At 41.4% G+C, this 15,698-nt stretch overlaps 1 protein-coding gene across 3 annotated transcripts in view; it reads right to left on the reverse strand.

Moving 5' to 3' along the window:
* MYO3A (myosin IIIA) overlaps positions 1 to 15,698 on the reverse strand; it is a 117,771-nt gene that overhangs the window by 54,139 nt on the left and 47,934 nt on the right. For all 3 annotated transcript variants that reach the window (XM_062633554.1, XM_062633556.1, XM_062633555.1), the window contains 3 exons: positions 14,630 to 14,775; positions 12,928 to 12,993; positions 12,369 to 12,524 (listed from right to left, as the gene is read on the reverse strand). In XM_062633554.1, the coding sequence (XP_062489538.1) occupies positions 12,369 to 12,524; positions 12,928 to 12,993; positions 14,630 to 14,775 (368 nt within the window). The remainder of the gene's footprint in view (positions 1 to 12,368; positions 12,525 to 12,927; positions 12,994 to 14,629; positions 14,776 to 15,698) is intronic.

The raw sequence follows: 15,698 nt of genomic DNA on the forward strand, positions 1-15,698 counted from the left end.
GACAAAGATCTAAAACCTGGCTGAGGTGACCACACTGTAGAGCAAAGTGCTACAGAAGAAGATGTATGTGAAATACATCCTGACCAAGAAGAATTTTCTCGGGCTCTACAGGAAGAAAAAATCATAAAAAATAAGCAAACAAAATTTTAACCCTTTTTCTTATCAGAGTTAAATTTCAATTAAGTTTTTGTTTTAAAGTGAAATTTCTTTTCTCTTTTAATCAAACCAAAGAAAACTTTATGCAGTCTTGCAGAAATTGGCAATAAAATTCCCAAAGACTTGGATTAGTCTCTATCAAAGAGTAAAGGCATTGCTAATCAAAGCGAAAGCAGCAGAAAATGCAAGGTTTACAATTCACATTAATTATACTTGCTTTATGAGATGGGTAAAATCAGGGAAAGAGAAACTGGATAAGTAACAGCAAACTGAATCCAGCTCAGATGTGCAATATGGCACAAGCACAGAAAGACAATCAAGTAAATCTGATCTCCTTATATGACTTCACTCCCCTTAATACCACAATAGGAAGGCACTTCTTAAACACATGGAGCATACACCTTGGCAAATTGAGACAGCAGGAAAACTGTGTTGTGTGAAACACACTCACTTTTTACCTTGATTCCAGACAAAATCCTTTACTTAATTTTGACATTTGGATATATGGCATGAGTAAAAGCGTGTTTTCTACCCAGGCAAGTACTTTACTGTAAAGTGAACAGGACAGCAAGAAAAGGGCAGCTGCACCAAGATGAGGTAGAATGAATGGGCAAGCTGAGAGACTTCTGAACTCCTACATTTTTTAAAGATTTACTGCAGAGTTTAATGGGCTACACCCATTCCATGAACACCACCTGCTTCACAGGTGCCACTTCAGGTCACGCAGGCTATACAGAGATGTGGGATGCAGGTTCAGAAATGTCCTGGGTTCAGCAGTAGCAGTCATTTTTCTCCTCCTTGGTAGCTGGTGCAGTGCAGTGTTTTGACTTTCAGCTTGGGAACAGAGCTGATAGTGATGTTTAGGTTTGGCCAAGGACTTTGTGAGCCTCATGCTCTGCCAGGGAGGAGGGGAAGCCGGGAGGAAGCAGAGACAGGACACCTGACCCAAACTGACCAAAGAGGTATTCCATACCACAGCACGTCATGCCCAGGATGTAACTGTGAGTTAGCCGGAAGGGCTGGGAGTCGGCAGGGTTGGAGGAGGTATCGGTCAGAGCTTGGTCGGGCTGGGGGGGGCGAGTTATCGGTCGGCTGGTGGTGAGATGATGTATTCTCTTCCCTTGTTATTTCCTTTATCATTATTATCATTGGTGGTAGCAGTAGTGATTTGTGTTATACCTTAGTTACTAAACTGTTCTTATCTCAACCCGTGGGAGTTGCATTCTTTTCGATTCTCCTCTCCGTCCCTCCGAGAGCAGGGGGAGGGCAAGAAAAGGGGGGGAAGTGAGCGAACGAATTACCTGACTGGGTTTAAACCACGACAGTTCTTTTTGGCGCCCAACGTGGGGCACGAAGGGTTGAGATAACGACAGATTTGACTGGATTAATAGTCACTCGTCACAATGCTGATTTATTGGCTCTCAGAGTTGTTTCGCTTGATCTCACAGCTTCAGAATGTTGTAACTTACGTAGAGCCGGTATTTGCTGTGATAGTGTTTATCAAGTATGGGGCCTGGGCTAAGGTTCTTGTCTCACTGTGCTTTATGGCAATGACTTGTAATACGGGTGGGCTCCAACAGCAGGGCGGGACGGACGTGGCCGTGGACTTGTACCTGGCCGTCCGGCTGCTCTTCACCGTCCTGGCCCTCACCCTACTCTCCATCTTCGTGAGGCTGCGGGGAGCTGAGGGGGAGCGGCCCCGGGAGCCGGCGGCAGCCGAACCGGCCCGGGAGAGCGGCCCCGGGGACCAAGCGGCGGCAGGAGCGGGGCCGGAGGCCGCGAGGGGACGGCCGCCGGTGGAGGAGGTCGGGGCGGTCGAGGAGCAGAAGGAAGCGGCTGCCGAGCAGCGGGAGAAGGCGGCGGAGGAGCCGAGCCCCCCGGAAGAGCCGAGCCCCGCGGAAGAGCCGAGCCCCGCGGAAGAGCCGAGCCCCGCGGCCGAGCCCAGCCCCGCGGAGGAGCCGAGCCCCGCGACGGCCGAGAGCGTTTCCCGGAAGCCGCCCGCCGAGCCCCAGGAGGATGCAGGAGACCACGCAGCATTTCCCAGCAAGGCAGAGGGGGAAGAGCTGGACTCAGGAAAAGAGAAGCTGGCGGTGGGAGAGCCGGCAAGCACAGCAGCTACACCAGCCCCAGTGACAAGTACAGCAGCTACACCAGCCCCAGTGACAAGTACAGCAGCTACACCAGCCCCAGTGACAAGTATAGCAGCATCGTTTGAGAGTTCTGAAGGTTTTGAATGGCCTTTGGGTATCCTTGGGACCTGCCTGCTGATTGTGATGGGGATCAGCATGTTGGCACTCACACAGACTGTGTTCTACCCACCACCATTTTGTCTGATCTCAAAAGTTAAGCAGAGTCAGGTTTGGGTCTTGTCTGGGGTTAGACGAGGATATAGGGGGACCAAGAGGTTTTCCCCAAGGCTGGACAGTCATGAGTGGCAGGGTGTGTGGGACAGTATGGGCAAGTATCTAGTCCACTGGGCCCCTCCAGTGCTTTGGAAGCATCGGAGATGGAAGGCAGCTGTATGGAGTCCCCAGCAACAAGCTGCAGAAACTGCTGAAGGGGACAGTGAATTATTTTGAGCCTGGTGAGCCCAATGCACTTCAGGCCATCAGAGCAGAGATGCAACACAGAGATGGACTCATGATCGAGGGGTGGACTTAGCAATGGACACTATTGCCCAGGTTATTCACGAGTGTGAACACTGCACACAGTCTCTCCTGCTCTGGAAGACTGTTACAAGAGATGGAGCCTGACATCATGGACCAGATGGACTCAGCAGCTTTATAGGGACTGGTCCATGCACTGAGATAAGAGTGATGGTATACTGAAAATGTGGGATCTGAGCATGACGTGAATGGTATGGAATAAGGGGTGGATAATGTCCTGGGTTCAGCAGTAGCAGTCATTTTTCTCCTCCTTGGTAGCTGGTGCAGTGCAGTGTTTTGACTTTCAGCTTGGGAACAGAGCTGATAGTGATGTTTAGGTTTGGCCAAGGACTTTGTGAGCCTCATGCTCTGCCAGGGAGGAGGGGAAGCCGGGAGGAGCAGAGACAGGACACCTGACCCAAACTGACCAAAGAAGTATTCCATACCACAGCACGTCATGCCCAGGATGTAACTGTGAGTTAGCCGGAAGGGCTGGGAGTCGGCAGGGTTGGAGGAGGTATCGGTCAGAGCTTGGTCGGGCTGGGGGGGGCGAGTTATCGGTCGGCTGGTGGTGAGATGATGTATTCTCTTCCCTTGTTATTTCCTTTATCATTATTATCATTGGTGGTAGCAGTAGTGATTTGTGTTATACCTTAGTTACTAAACTGTTCTTATCTCAACCCGTGGGAGTTGCATTCTTTTCGATTCTCCTCTCCGTCCCTCCGAGAGCAGGGGGAGGGCAAGAAAAGGGGGGGGAGTGAGCGAACGAATTACCTGACTGGGTTTAAACCACGACAAGAAAGTCAAGCAGGAACCCACTTGGCATCAGCTACTGATTGCCAGGACTGAAAACAGGCTAGAAGAAATAGGCAAATGATGCCCTCACAAAATGTGAGTGCAATCAAGACCTGAATGATGGAACTGCAGGCATGAATGCACTTCATCTAGCATTTCTTTCAATTTCTCTTGTCTCTAACTGTTGTTCCTTGAGGGTACCAGAATAGCTTATCCTAATACACATGCCAGTAATGGTGCAGCTGACTCCTCCCTTATACAGATGCCAGCTACCACTGGAGTCTTTCCCTTATCTATAATGCAAAGGCAGGAGTTTCACACCACAGCTGACTAATTCTGCAACCTTAACATCAAGACATAAACATAAGACTTTATTATAAGAGCTAGCATAGTCTCTGTGCCAATATCGCAGCCCAAAACCCAGTGTGGAGGCCAAGTCATGAGCAAGCACAATGAACAGTATGGATCAACAGCATCTACATCGCCCTGGTGGAAGAGAGGAACCAATTCCTGACAGTTTTACACCCAGCTATTTTGCGGACAACTCTCAAAAGGTTTTAGCACCCTGGATCTGCATGAGAAAGCAACCTGCCTCCAAATGTTTTCTTGCTTGCTTTCTTTCTTTCAGTATTTACTACAGGCCCCCAAAAGACTAGATACAGTTGTGAGGATGGTAGTGAGGCCCAATTACATGAGGTGAAAAGCAACACATGGTCCTGTTACAACATAAGCAGTGCAAAGAGACAAAAAGAGACGCAGGAGGAGTGACTGTCTGTGTGAGGGAGAAAGCTTTTGCTGCAAGAGATCCAAAACTGGGCTGTAATCTGTTATGTATTATACTTAAATATAATTGAAGTTGAAGCAGAAAACACACACGAATGCAAGCAGACACCATCGAAAGGGATGAGTCTGGTGCAAAGCAAGCACAATTCTCCTAGGTCTGACCTCTTCTTCCCTTTTCTTTGGAGCCCATTTTTACCATGACAGCTGTCCTGATAGTACTGTCCTTAAAATAACACTATGAGACAATTTTTGGTTGCATGTACACCCAGGTTGTCTTAAAAAGGATATGGTAATATTAAGATTTAAATTCACTCTTCAGCCTTGTATGGTCTGCTGCTGCTTGATTTGCATTTACCAGCTGAAGTACAGTATTGCATTCACAAGCCAGATGTACAGGGAAAATCCTACCCTCTCACTGGAAATGTGTCCCCTCTATAGCCCAAGCTCCCATTGACACTTTTTTAAACAGTTTCAGTTGAAAATTTAAATTTGGACGGTTGAAACAATTTCTCCTTTGTTCCTGCATGAAGGTCATTTTGTGTTCAGAGAATGCATCTAATATCAGTACAACTTTGAGAAAGACCTATCAACATGTACATGAAGGAAAGATGCAGGAAGTGCAGGACTATATCAAGCTCTGCTGTTCTATTTTTACGTCTCCAAAGGAAAACCCAAAACAAGGCATCTGTCAAAGCTATGCTTTACATTTCTGGTGGAATTGTTACACATTGAGTACTTTTTTGTTTGTTTGTTTAAATGTTACTGCCTATCAGTGACAGAGTGATATTTCCCAAGATTTGTTTCAATTACCATTTTTCATTTAATGCAGGAAGCTGACAACTACCTTGCAAGAAGGGATGGGGAATGCTCCAGTCATGGAGACTTCTCTTTTTTCATTTTGTTCTTTTAAGGAAGCGATCTCTGTTTATGGCAGGGAAGCTTAATTACATAAAATTGATTCTCCTGTAATCCTCTTCAGCTGACGTTATGATAACACTAGTGCTTGTTAAACCAGATTTTATTGTCCATTCTCCAGAGTACAGCAGAGCAGCAGATTTGCAGAACACAGTATTTTTCTGCTTTGCTGTCAAAGGGCACCGTCCCCTTAAGGGCAGTTATACTGCTTCTCTTGCTAAAACTCCAACCACTTAACCCCCTCCACATCAATGCTGTTGATATCAATACTGAAATTCCATTATCATCATGCACATAGACATTGTGAACTGAAATAATCATGTTTCTCTGTTCAGAAATTATTAATTGGAGGCATCAGATCTTACAGCCATGCTCAGCAAGCAATTTAAGCAGCTAAAGGCCAGAAACATCATCCCAGTACGGACAAGAAAATGAGTCAAGGCAGCATTGTTTCTGTGCATCCTCCTTCACACCCCCTGCTTATCTTTCAAGATTCAGTTAAATCAAAATGAGGCAACTGCAGCTTTTTCTTCTTCAAATTGTCAGAATGTATTTAAAAGGTTTCTGATAGTTCCAAAAATACCATGAAAAGAAAAGTGTGACTCAAGATGCCTCGTTGAACTCTCTGCTTAAACTGGCTAGAGACTCATCTATAGACTAAAAAGTGACAGGAAAAAGGCTGGCCTTGATCTGGGTGTAAAGAAGAAACTAGAAATAATCGGGTTTTCTGTAAGGTGAAGGTGGGAACAGCTATACACCTCCCAGTAGTTATAAAGAACATTAAAAGTGGCAAACAGAAAAAAACAAACAAAAGCAACACAGAGAAACCTGTCACTGCTGGTAATTCTATTTCTCTGGAGGCTGTACAGAACAATACACATTTAAAATCAAAATTTTGTCTTCAGCAGATGTATCTGGTGGAATATGCTTAAATAAAACTAGTCTTACGTCAATGCAAAATCTGCACCTGAATTTAGAAAAGTGTCTTGATATGACTCCAGCTGTATGTGCACAATGCTCTGCAGGAAAACCTGTGCTCCCTCTATGTTTAAATGATGGGACATCACTGGCTGCAGACTGAGGGAGCTGTGCTCAAGCTTATGCAACGCTGCTGAGAGCACAGTGCTGCCCAGCAGAGCTACAGGGCTTTGGATTCAGAGGTGGTCCATGTCCAGCCAACTAGGTCATGTCCTGCTCTGCACAATCTGTTTGCCAAAGCCCATGCTGGTTTACCATGCCCTCCAAAAGCAGATTATTGGTCCTTCATAATCTTCATAATAGTCTCAAGGGATAGCTGTATCCCTGACAATTTTCAGGGAAAAATGTGTTCTTAACTGAGCAAATAGATCTCTAAAAGGACTCTTTAGGATTAGTTCTTCATTGCCATCATGAGTCAGGTTCATGCTCGATGGTCAGAGCCATACTGAGAAGATGAAGGTGAAGGTCCAAAAGCAAGTGATGCCTGGTGAGGTGTCCCACCTTCAGGAGAAATGAGTCGCTGAGCACGTGGACTGACACAACAGTAAAGTAGCAGTTGTGGACCTTTACTCCCAGGGAGGCCTGAATGTAGGAGTAACTTCTCTCTCCTGTTTTGCTTCAGCAAGCAAACTATTCGTCATTCAGGCATTGCTGCTGTCCACTGTATTGCATGGAAGGAGATTATTATTCTGCTGTGGAGATGTGTATTAACTAGAAGCATGGGACTGGAGTTTGTGTTGCCAGAAACTCTTTATCGCTTCTGCAGCCGGAAAGCAGTTTGCAGCATAGCTGTCCTACAAAGCCCACACTGAATTACAGTGAGACAAAGAAATGGCTTGAAGTGCTAAAGGACTGGCCCGGATCTCTGAACCCTCATGTTTAAGGCTCTACTCTGATAGACGTTTCATCTGGAGACCTTGACCAAGACAGCCGTGGACTCTGCGTGAGCTGTCTTACCCTGCTCCTCACGCTGCATTAGTCAAGCTAGTGTGGTGATTTCTCCTCAGCTACAATCTGCACTGCAGATTTGGGCTTAAAGGATTGCTGTCAGCTGCTTTCCACTTGCAGAATGACTCAGAAAGATAGAAATAGAGAGAGAGAACACCCAGAAAATAAGTGACACAAGTCTCTGCAATCAGGGAAAGTCGTGGAAAGAAACTGTAGGGTACACCATGCTTTTGACAGGGGAGAATAAATTTACCACCACCTTTGTGCATGTTGTACATTGAACTTCTATAAACTTACCTCCCTGAACTTTCCAAATAAATAGAGCAACTGTTTTGCATCCTGTCACTAGATTTTAGTGGTATCCCTGCGTGACCAATACAGAAGTACAAAATCTTAGGAAAGTAATTCAGCTTACCTGAAAGCTCTTGGAATCACTTTGCAGTAGCATGGGTCTCTTTCCTATGTTTACTTAGAGGGCATATAACAATGAGGCTCTTAACCTGGGGACCAGAGTCATTTGCTGAAATCTAGGTGCAGTGAATATCCCTTGCGTATACAGCTCATTCTGGAATGAGTCATAATTCCCAGGAAATACACACTGTACTAATCATTGCACATTTCTGCAGAGATTATTGTAAAAGCAGTCAAGATTAAGACAGCCAAACAACTCCAGATAAAAGTCTTACAAGCCTGACTGTCAGGTGTAGATGCGACAGTTCTGAAGGACATTTCAAAGACAGCTATTTCTGTTGCAAAGTAAAACTCTTTACAATGCAGTTCTTTTCCCCTCATTTGCCCAAGCAAGAAGTGGGGTTTTTTAGAGCAGTTTGGGGGTATATGCTGCAGCACTCATTTCTAATAATTATTTTCATCACTAATTATAAATTCTAACAGCTATAATGTGACTTACAAGAATATAAGTATGTGACTGAAGGATTTGCTAAAAGTGAGGAGAAACATAAGGTGAATGTCTAGGCTCAAATGAGGTTATTGTTTGTTCATTAGAGAATTTGTCTTATCTTTGTTAAAGATTGTGCAATAAATTCCATTATTACGCCTTTTGTGTAACTATCAACATAGAAAAGAATTAGAATATAGTATGTAAAGAGCTAGGTGGTCCTGAGCACTGGAGTAACAGATATGGGATGAAGTTTATTTGTATAAAATCTCAGGATCATACTACTAGGTTGTAACAGAATGTTTTCTATTAGTTGAAAGTTCATCAATTTGAGAAGACCAAAGGAAAAGTAGTATCAAGATCATTATGAGTAATGAACCCCCCTGAAAAGAGGCAAATGCCATGTTGTGAGTTGCACAACGAAAAAGGCTTTCCTTGCCATAGCCATGACAAAGTCAACCCCTGCAGAAGCCCAAGGCCCTTATCCTGAATGTGGCTCTCCTCACCTAGGATTCACAGTTCAGTGAGAACCCAAATACTAAACAAAACCACACAATTGCACTTAGGATGCAACTTTGCCTGCTTCACTTACTTCCTAACATTAATTTATCTCCTTCAGCTTACTTCATCATTCCAAATAGCAAACTTTAGAGACTTTTCAGTTAAGATGGTATTAGAAAATGTTAATGTATCAAGGGATATTTTCTCATGCTCTTGGCATTGTAATTTCAACGTGAGACCTGAATTAGAAAAGGTTAAGTTGCAAACAGATATTTTTAGCATGAAGAAGTGATGACTTCAGAGAAAAAATGTACTGCATTTTCTCAAAGTAAAAAAGTGGAATTCGTAATGAAGCTCATTGCCAGTATACATGCGTTTTTTTGAGCCTCAAGTAGCAGAAGATAAGCTAGTGGTATAAGACTGTTCAGAGGTTACTGAAAAAAACAGTACAGTCTTCCATCACCCACGTTAAGTCTTGAGCAGGTCTATGGCACATTGCCCCTTAAGTTGATGTTTCTGGGTATTCAGGAGGTCAGTGGGCCCTGTTCCTCTTGCTAGGTGTTTAGAAAGGATACAGAACCAAAAACTAGGTTCCTCTTCACTGGAATAACAATAATAGGAAGGTTCAGAGGGCCCAGTGCAATGTCCTAATGACTCATCAGCAGTAGAAAATACCTCATGAACACTGGTGCTAATGGCGTGATTGTAGGGTGGCTCCCCTCTGTGCCTAGAGAACACACACACTCTTCCTGAGTAGTCATAGTGCTCAAAGATTGGATCTGAAGATCTGGCCTTCTGTAAAACTTCTGAGCCTGTGACATAACCTAACAGGATCTCTTCTTTTTGAACTATATACACTGCACATTCAGCAAACAACAAGATAAGGTCACAAGTGCATCAACAGACAACCACTGCAGAAGGCAGTCAGAATCAAATTATACCTCAGCATGCTGGGCAAAGAGGGTAATCTGATTTTGAGCACAAACAGGAAGATGCAGTGGCTGGACCTCAGCTATTAACTTCCAGGCATTTTTCTTTTTCTTCTTTTGAAATACAAAACTTTTATTAATAAAGTTGAATTTGAAGAGGAGAGGAAACACATACTGAGACAATAACTGGATTCCTTCCTTACAGCCTTAAGTCAGTATTACCAAATTTCTTGAGTTTATATGCCATGCCCGTTTATCCAACATGACACAGGTAGGAGGATTTCTTCCCTCAGTGGAAGGAAGAGTTTTTTAATGCCTTGAACTACTTGCCTCCCAGTGCCAAAAAGCAGCAGAGCTTCAAATTATGGACTGAGAGTGTCAGTTGGAGACCAGGAGGGAGCTTTACAAGGAAAGTTGCCAGCAACCGGTGAAAGTTCAGGAATTTCACAAAAGGGCCCTATAGTGCCAGTGTAAAAACAGTCCCATAACAGAACAGTCGAGAAAAAAAAAGAAGCCAGAAGATTTCAAGATGAGCCCCTTCCAGGTGACTTGCCACTACACCGCCTATGCCTTGACTCTGGATCGGATTTACATGCTACTTTTGTACACACGCTGCTTTTGACGCCATTTACTCTGTGCAGATTGAAGGCCAGAAGATACATGTCATTAGTATTTAAAGACTTTAAATATGACCACTGAATTCAAAGATCTTTGTATAAACCTTTTATCATACAGAAAGAACAAATGCCATTCTCCTTTACAGGCCTGGAATTCTAATTTCTTCTAAAGTACATACTTTACTAGTTTCAGCTACCTGAAAATAGTATCTACTTTTCTTGCTTTTACAGGGATAGTAACAGATACAAAGATGGGCACTCTTACTGTTTCTAGGATACAGCTAGTCATTTGCTACATGCACTGCTATGAAAGACAATCTTCCAGCAAATGTAGACAATAAACATGTTAAAGCTGAAGTGACTGTAGGTACAGTGACTGTAAAATGTGATTTTTACTTCCAGTCTTTCATACTGCCTTTACTGATCTCATGTATAGAAAAATTTGGTTAAATCAGTGCAAATGAGATTTGTATTAGTATCAGCCTGATATGAACTATGGATCAAGCTATTAGTTTAACCGCGCCATTTAAATTAATTAAATAACTAGATCTTTTACACAGTTTCAGATAATGTATTACTATTACTTTCAGGGAAAAAAATCCACCTTCCTTTGGGAAAATTTATGTAGAAATTATACTTGATCAACTGTAAAAGCATGGGTAACTTCATCACATGGTAATACCTTCCCTTAAACTGGTTCATGTGAAGAGTGAATAAATTACAATCTAAACAGGATGGAGGAAGTACCAATAGATCATCCTGTTCCTACGACATTTGACTGCTCTGTGGGCATGCAAATTGGGCCACTTTCTTTATGCATGTATTGTATAGGAAAAGAAAGTTCATGCTATTTGCTTTATGCAGCATTTACATAGGAAAAAAAAAGAAAGGATTTTGGAAAAAAGTATAGGACTTACAGAAAACAAATGTATAAGTTCTACAGAATCGGTAAAAAAGCTCATGACAATAGACTTATAAGCCTGTTTTTTAAAAATCAGATAGGCTTTGAAAGGACCAGTGTCACAAATGTTATCAGGATTTCAGTTCATGTAACTTAATGTTTTGGACTAATTTTACCAACATACCATTTCCCTGTGTTTCATAAATTAATACTATTAAAAGTCTGGTGTTCGTTGCTGTTTTAATGCTCAGCACTGACATCTAATAAGCTTATTTCTATTCCAGAATCTTTCTGGATTAAACAAGTATCAAGTCTGCACATACAAATCCAGTCTGAAGCTTAAATTTAAGCCAACTGCATAGGTTTTCTCTGAAATGCCAGAAAAGCGGAAGTACTACTCATCCCACATACATTTAAGGTCCAAGGAAACTTGAAAATTATGAATTATTTAGAAATATATTTTTAATTAGCTTTAAAGCATAGAATAAATAGAAAAATTTCCAGAGTTAAAACTGAAGACTGCTGTATATATTGTTACTATAAATATGTCTGAAAGGAAATGTGGCAGACTTCAGTAAGCTTTTTCCATATCCAATAATGCCAAAATGTCTTTTAAATTTTATGTTCCATTTAAAAGAAAAGAAAAATTGTCATGCTTTACCGTGAATCATAGGAGCAGTCACACCAGTAGTACATCAATACTAATCTGCTACATTTCACATCTGACACACTATTTCAGTATACTGAATTGTTTTTTTTTAAATCGTAAAATTAAGCCAAGCCATTCTCAGTTGTTTCAAATGAAAGCCATCAGGTGCTAAGTGATTTATTCAGAATTGATATTCCTAAATACCAGTGGAAGAAAGAAAATATCTATACAATAAGACATAGGATTTGAACTTGCAATACATTTCATTCAGTCAGTGGTATCCAATTGTTGCAGGAACCTAACTAGTTATTTTTAGCATCCTTGCTTAAACTGAACATTAGCTGACCACGTAAATGTAAGAAAATGACAAACATAATTTCACCTAACCTTAGCTTTCTGAATGCTAAGATCCTAATCTGCATCTTGAGTCAGAGGAGAAAGGAAAGGCATTTCTAAAGACTGTTTCATCCTACGTGTGAATCGTAATGCCCCTCTCTTGCCATTGGCTCTATAGGGGAACCAAAAGATTAAGCTGCCTATTTTTTTGCCAGCCGCAGTTATGACAGGTGAATCTTTCCCTGAGTGACAGCCGTTCTGAAACAGTGAAAGTATCAAAATTGTCCCAACTGGTCTACTTTTTTATCTACTTTTACCTTGCCTTTTCAGTTACTCCCATTTGTTGATGAACGTCAATAAATTCCATGAGTTGTCTTTGTAGCACGTTTTCTTTTCCTTCAATTTGCTTAATAAAATCATGCTGCAAAAGACTAGATACTGTTGGACGCTTCTCATAATCTTTAGTCAAGCACCTGTGCTGGCAGAAAAAACATATCATTGTTGAGGGATTGCTGTTCAGTTTTGAAATGCTTGCCTGTAGTTTACTCATGCCTCCATAATAAATATATCTATCTTAATCACAAAAGCTCTACATTGAAAATTGTTAAGATTTCACCAAATTGATGAGTCCAAGATGTTAAATTACTGCATTTTAAAACTAAATAGTCTGTAAGAAAAACAGAAACATCAAGTGTGTTAGCTTGTTATTTCACATTTTAAATCTGGACTCTCACTTCAAAGCCAAACTGGATTGACAAGGGTTTTTAAGGAAAAGTATTAGTAGCAACAGATTTCCATAGTGAATACAAAGATATTTTACACATGACATTTACACATGTTTCATATTCAGCTACTGTGCTCTCAACTGTTACTCACTTGTTAATGAAGTCATTGAATTCAGGTGACCACAGTTCAGGTTGCTGTAGTGTTGGAGGAGGATTCCTGCAAAGGTCAACATGACGATAAGTTAATAAGCTGCTCACTTGACAAAAACAATGTTTGAAGGCAGGCTGAATAATGAGGTTTAGAAGGCCACTGAAAAAGATATTGATTTTGACTGGTAAAAAGAGGATGGGTATTTGACACACTACCTCACTGGTTCTACTTTCCTTAAGTAACAAGGAGAAATAGCATACAGATGATCTATCACGCATAGCTAAGAATCACTATAATTTTTTCAGTCAAATCAATTATCGGAAGTGAAACTAACAACCCATTAATCACTATTCACTTGTAATGGCAAGTTTCTCTTTAGGAGCCTGAAACAATATACTTTCTTAAGAGACATTTTACAAAGAAATTCTATTTTAGGTTTTCCCAGAAGGACTGAATTAATCAACTTGCTGAACAAAGTGTCAGAAGAAATTAGCCCTTTATTAACTATTTCTCATCCATCAGAAATTAATCAGAAGTCAAAGGAAGGCCTAAATACTACTCCTTTCTTTTTTGTCATTAGAGCTGTTTACCTTAGGTGTTAACTTGGCACAAATTGTTTTAACAGCCAAATTGTTTCAAACAGAGGACCAAGTATAGACACAAAGACAAAAGGAATACCTACAGACAAGGTGACTCTTGTGTATTTTCATTCAATCATCATAACTGTTTTTCTTAACTCTGTCACCTTCAGGTTGCCCTTAATGGAATGAAAGGGTTTTGATGTTACATTTGCTTGAGGGCAAAAAGGTATCCAGTACTTGTAAGGGTATAATCAAATGGTTTTTGAAGGCCCTGCTGAAATGACTGACCACAGCAGTTTGTAACTACTTGTCCCATAGAAAGTAAAGGTAAGAACAGCATTCATGTTCTGCTTCAGTGCCAAGTCAGCCAAGATTTCTTAAACCTGAAGAAAATTTATACTAATCTGGGTGACTTCACTGTAAAGGACTTGAAGCACTCATGTAGACTATGCGGTTTGAACTGCTCTGGCACTTCTCCAACCAGAATGAAATCCACAAACCACTGTATGATCCTTCCCTACTGACTTTGAAATAGATGTTTCCTGAAATGCTGTAAGTGGCAATTTGGGTACTTTTACCTCCAGCTTCAAAGAAAACATGTAAGAAGTTGCTATTTGCACTGCCCAAGAACAGCAACATTGGAACTGCTAGGAGCAGCACAAACTAATGAAAAGTGGCAGTCTAAATGTATGTGAGTGGTGGAAGAACACTTTGCTTCAAAGGACATGAGATAACTCTTGAGGACAGGTATGAGGCTTGTTCACCACAGAGGCATGCTCAGACTCTGTGTTTCTATCATAAATCATTCTTTATGACAAAATATACAGGACTCTGCATGCTAAGTCCTGTGCTCATGTATTTTGTGCAGCAGTCCACACAGAAGTCCTTGTGGCTTTTTCTCAAATGTAGTCACAGTCAGCTCCGAACTTCTCAATGTGTGCACATGGCTGAAGCAGAGCCTGCAGAAGACATAGCTGGACAAAGTATTTCTAACCTCCTCCTAGTACAAATAATACAAAGAAACTCTACACACAAACTTACACAGTCTAAGTTCGAAGAAAGTAACAAACAAGGAAAAAGCTCTGTCTAACCTGGCAGAAATAAGTACATCAAGATATTACCTTGGTATTTTGAAGAGTGCCCTCATAGGGTGTAAATCAGCAAGGGGTGGATCTCCATCTCCCAGCTCTATTGCAGTAATACCCAGCGACCATGCATCACATCTGGCATCATAGGAGCTATCTAGCTGCTGCTCACAGGCAATCACCTATTGGAGTAAAAGACTTGAATGGTCACTCTACGTCCAAATTTAAGAGTACACCCACAGCTGGGGAAATCTCTTACTGGATTGAGATGCTCAGTGAAATTCACAGACTTGCATGCATCCAGCAACCTAAGGCATCCTGCTGCTGAAAAAAAGCAATGCTTAAACTAGAGAAAGCAGGTGCCCATGAACACCAGGTTCTCTGACCAGATGTTCCCACATCAGACAAAGGGGTGCAAATCCTTGGCCTTTTCAACTGAAGGTGGTAAACTACATCCCATGCTTAGGGAAGTAGAAAGAAACTCAGCAATGCTAAACTGTTTTCTAAGAATTATTCCTGCAAAATAACAAATGGAGATATACTGCTCTCTCTATGAAGTGAAACAAGTAGGAACTTCTGCTGGAGTTGAATTCATTGTCTCCTACAGGGTCCTTGTTCAGCCAAATCAGCCAATTTCAAGATGAAGCTATTTTTTCAACAATGAATTTGCCACTGGATGGATTTGATTTCATGTATATTTCAGCTTACCCACAATGCTGAATGAATCTAGAATTTTTCATGCCATTAGCTATGGGTCTAAACCAACATGAATGTTTCTAGCCACATGGGTAGACCAATGTTTATGAATAGAGTGTATTTATAAAAACATGTGTAAACAGAGTAGTTTCATGTGCATGTACATGTATGTATTGTGTGTGCACAAATACTGCAAGTGTATAGGCTTATTTATAACAAAATATCTTTCTTGACTCAGCTTAAGATATATCTTTGTATGCTTCAGTTTCAGACCAGAAAAACCTCCAAAATATGTAGTATCTTATGAATATTATAAATATATACATATATATATATATACACACACTATTATAGTACATCTTATTCATTCCTAACAAATTCTTCCATTTCTTGCTGTCAGTTATGGATA

The sequence above is a fragment of the Pezoporus occidentalis genome, unplaced genomic scaffold (assembly GCF_034315485.1).
Source record: "Pezoporus occidentalis ecotype Australia unplaced genomic scaffold, CSIRO_AGI_Poc_V1 ctg40, whole genome shotgun sequence".
Lineage (NCBI taxonomy): Eukaryota > Metazoa > Chordata > Aves > Psittaciformes > Psittacidae > Pezoporus > Pezoporus occidentalis.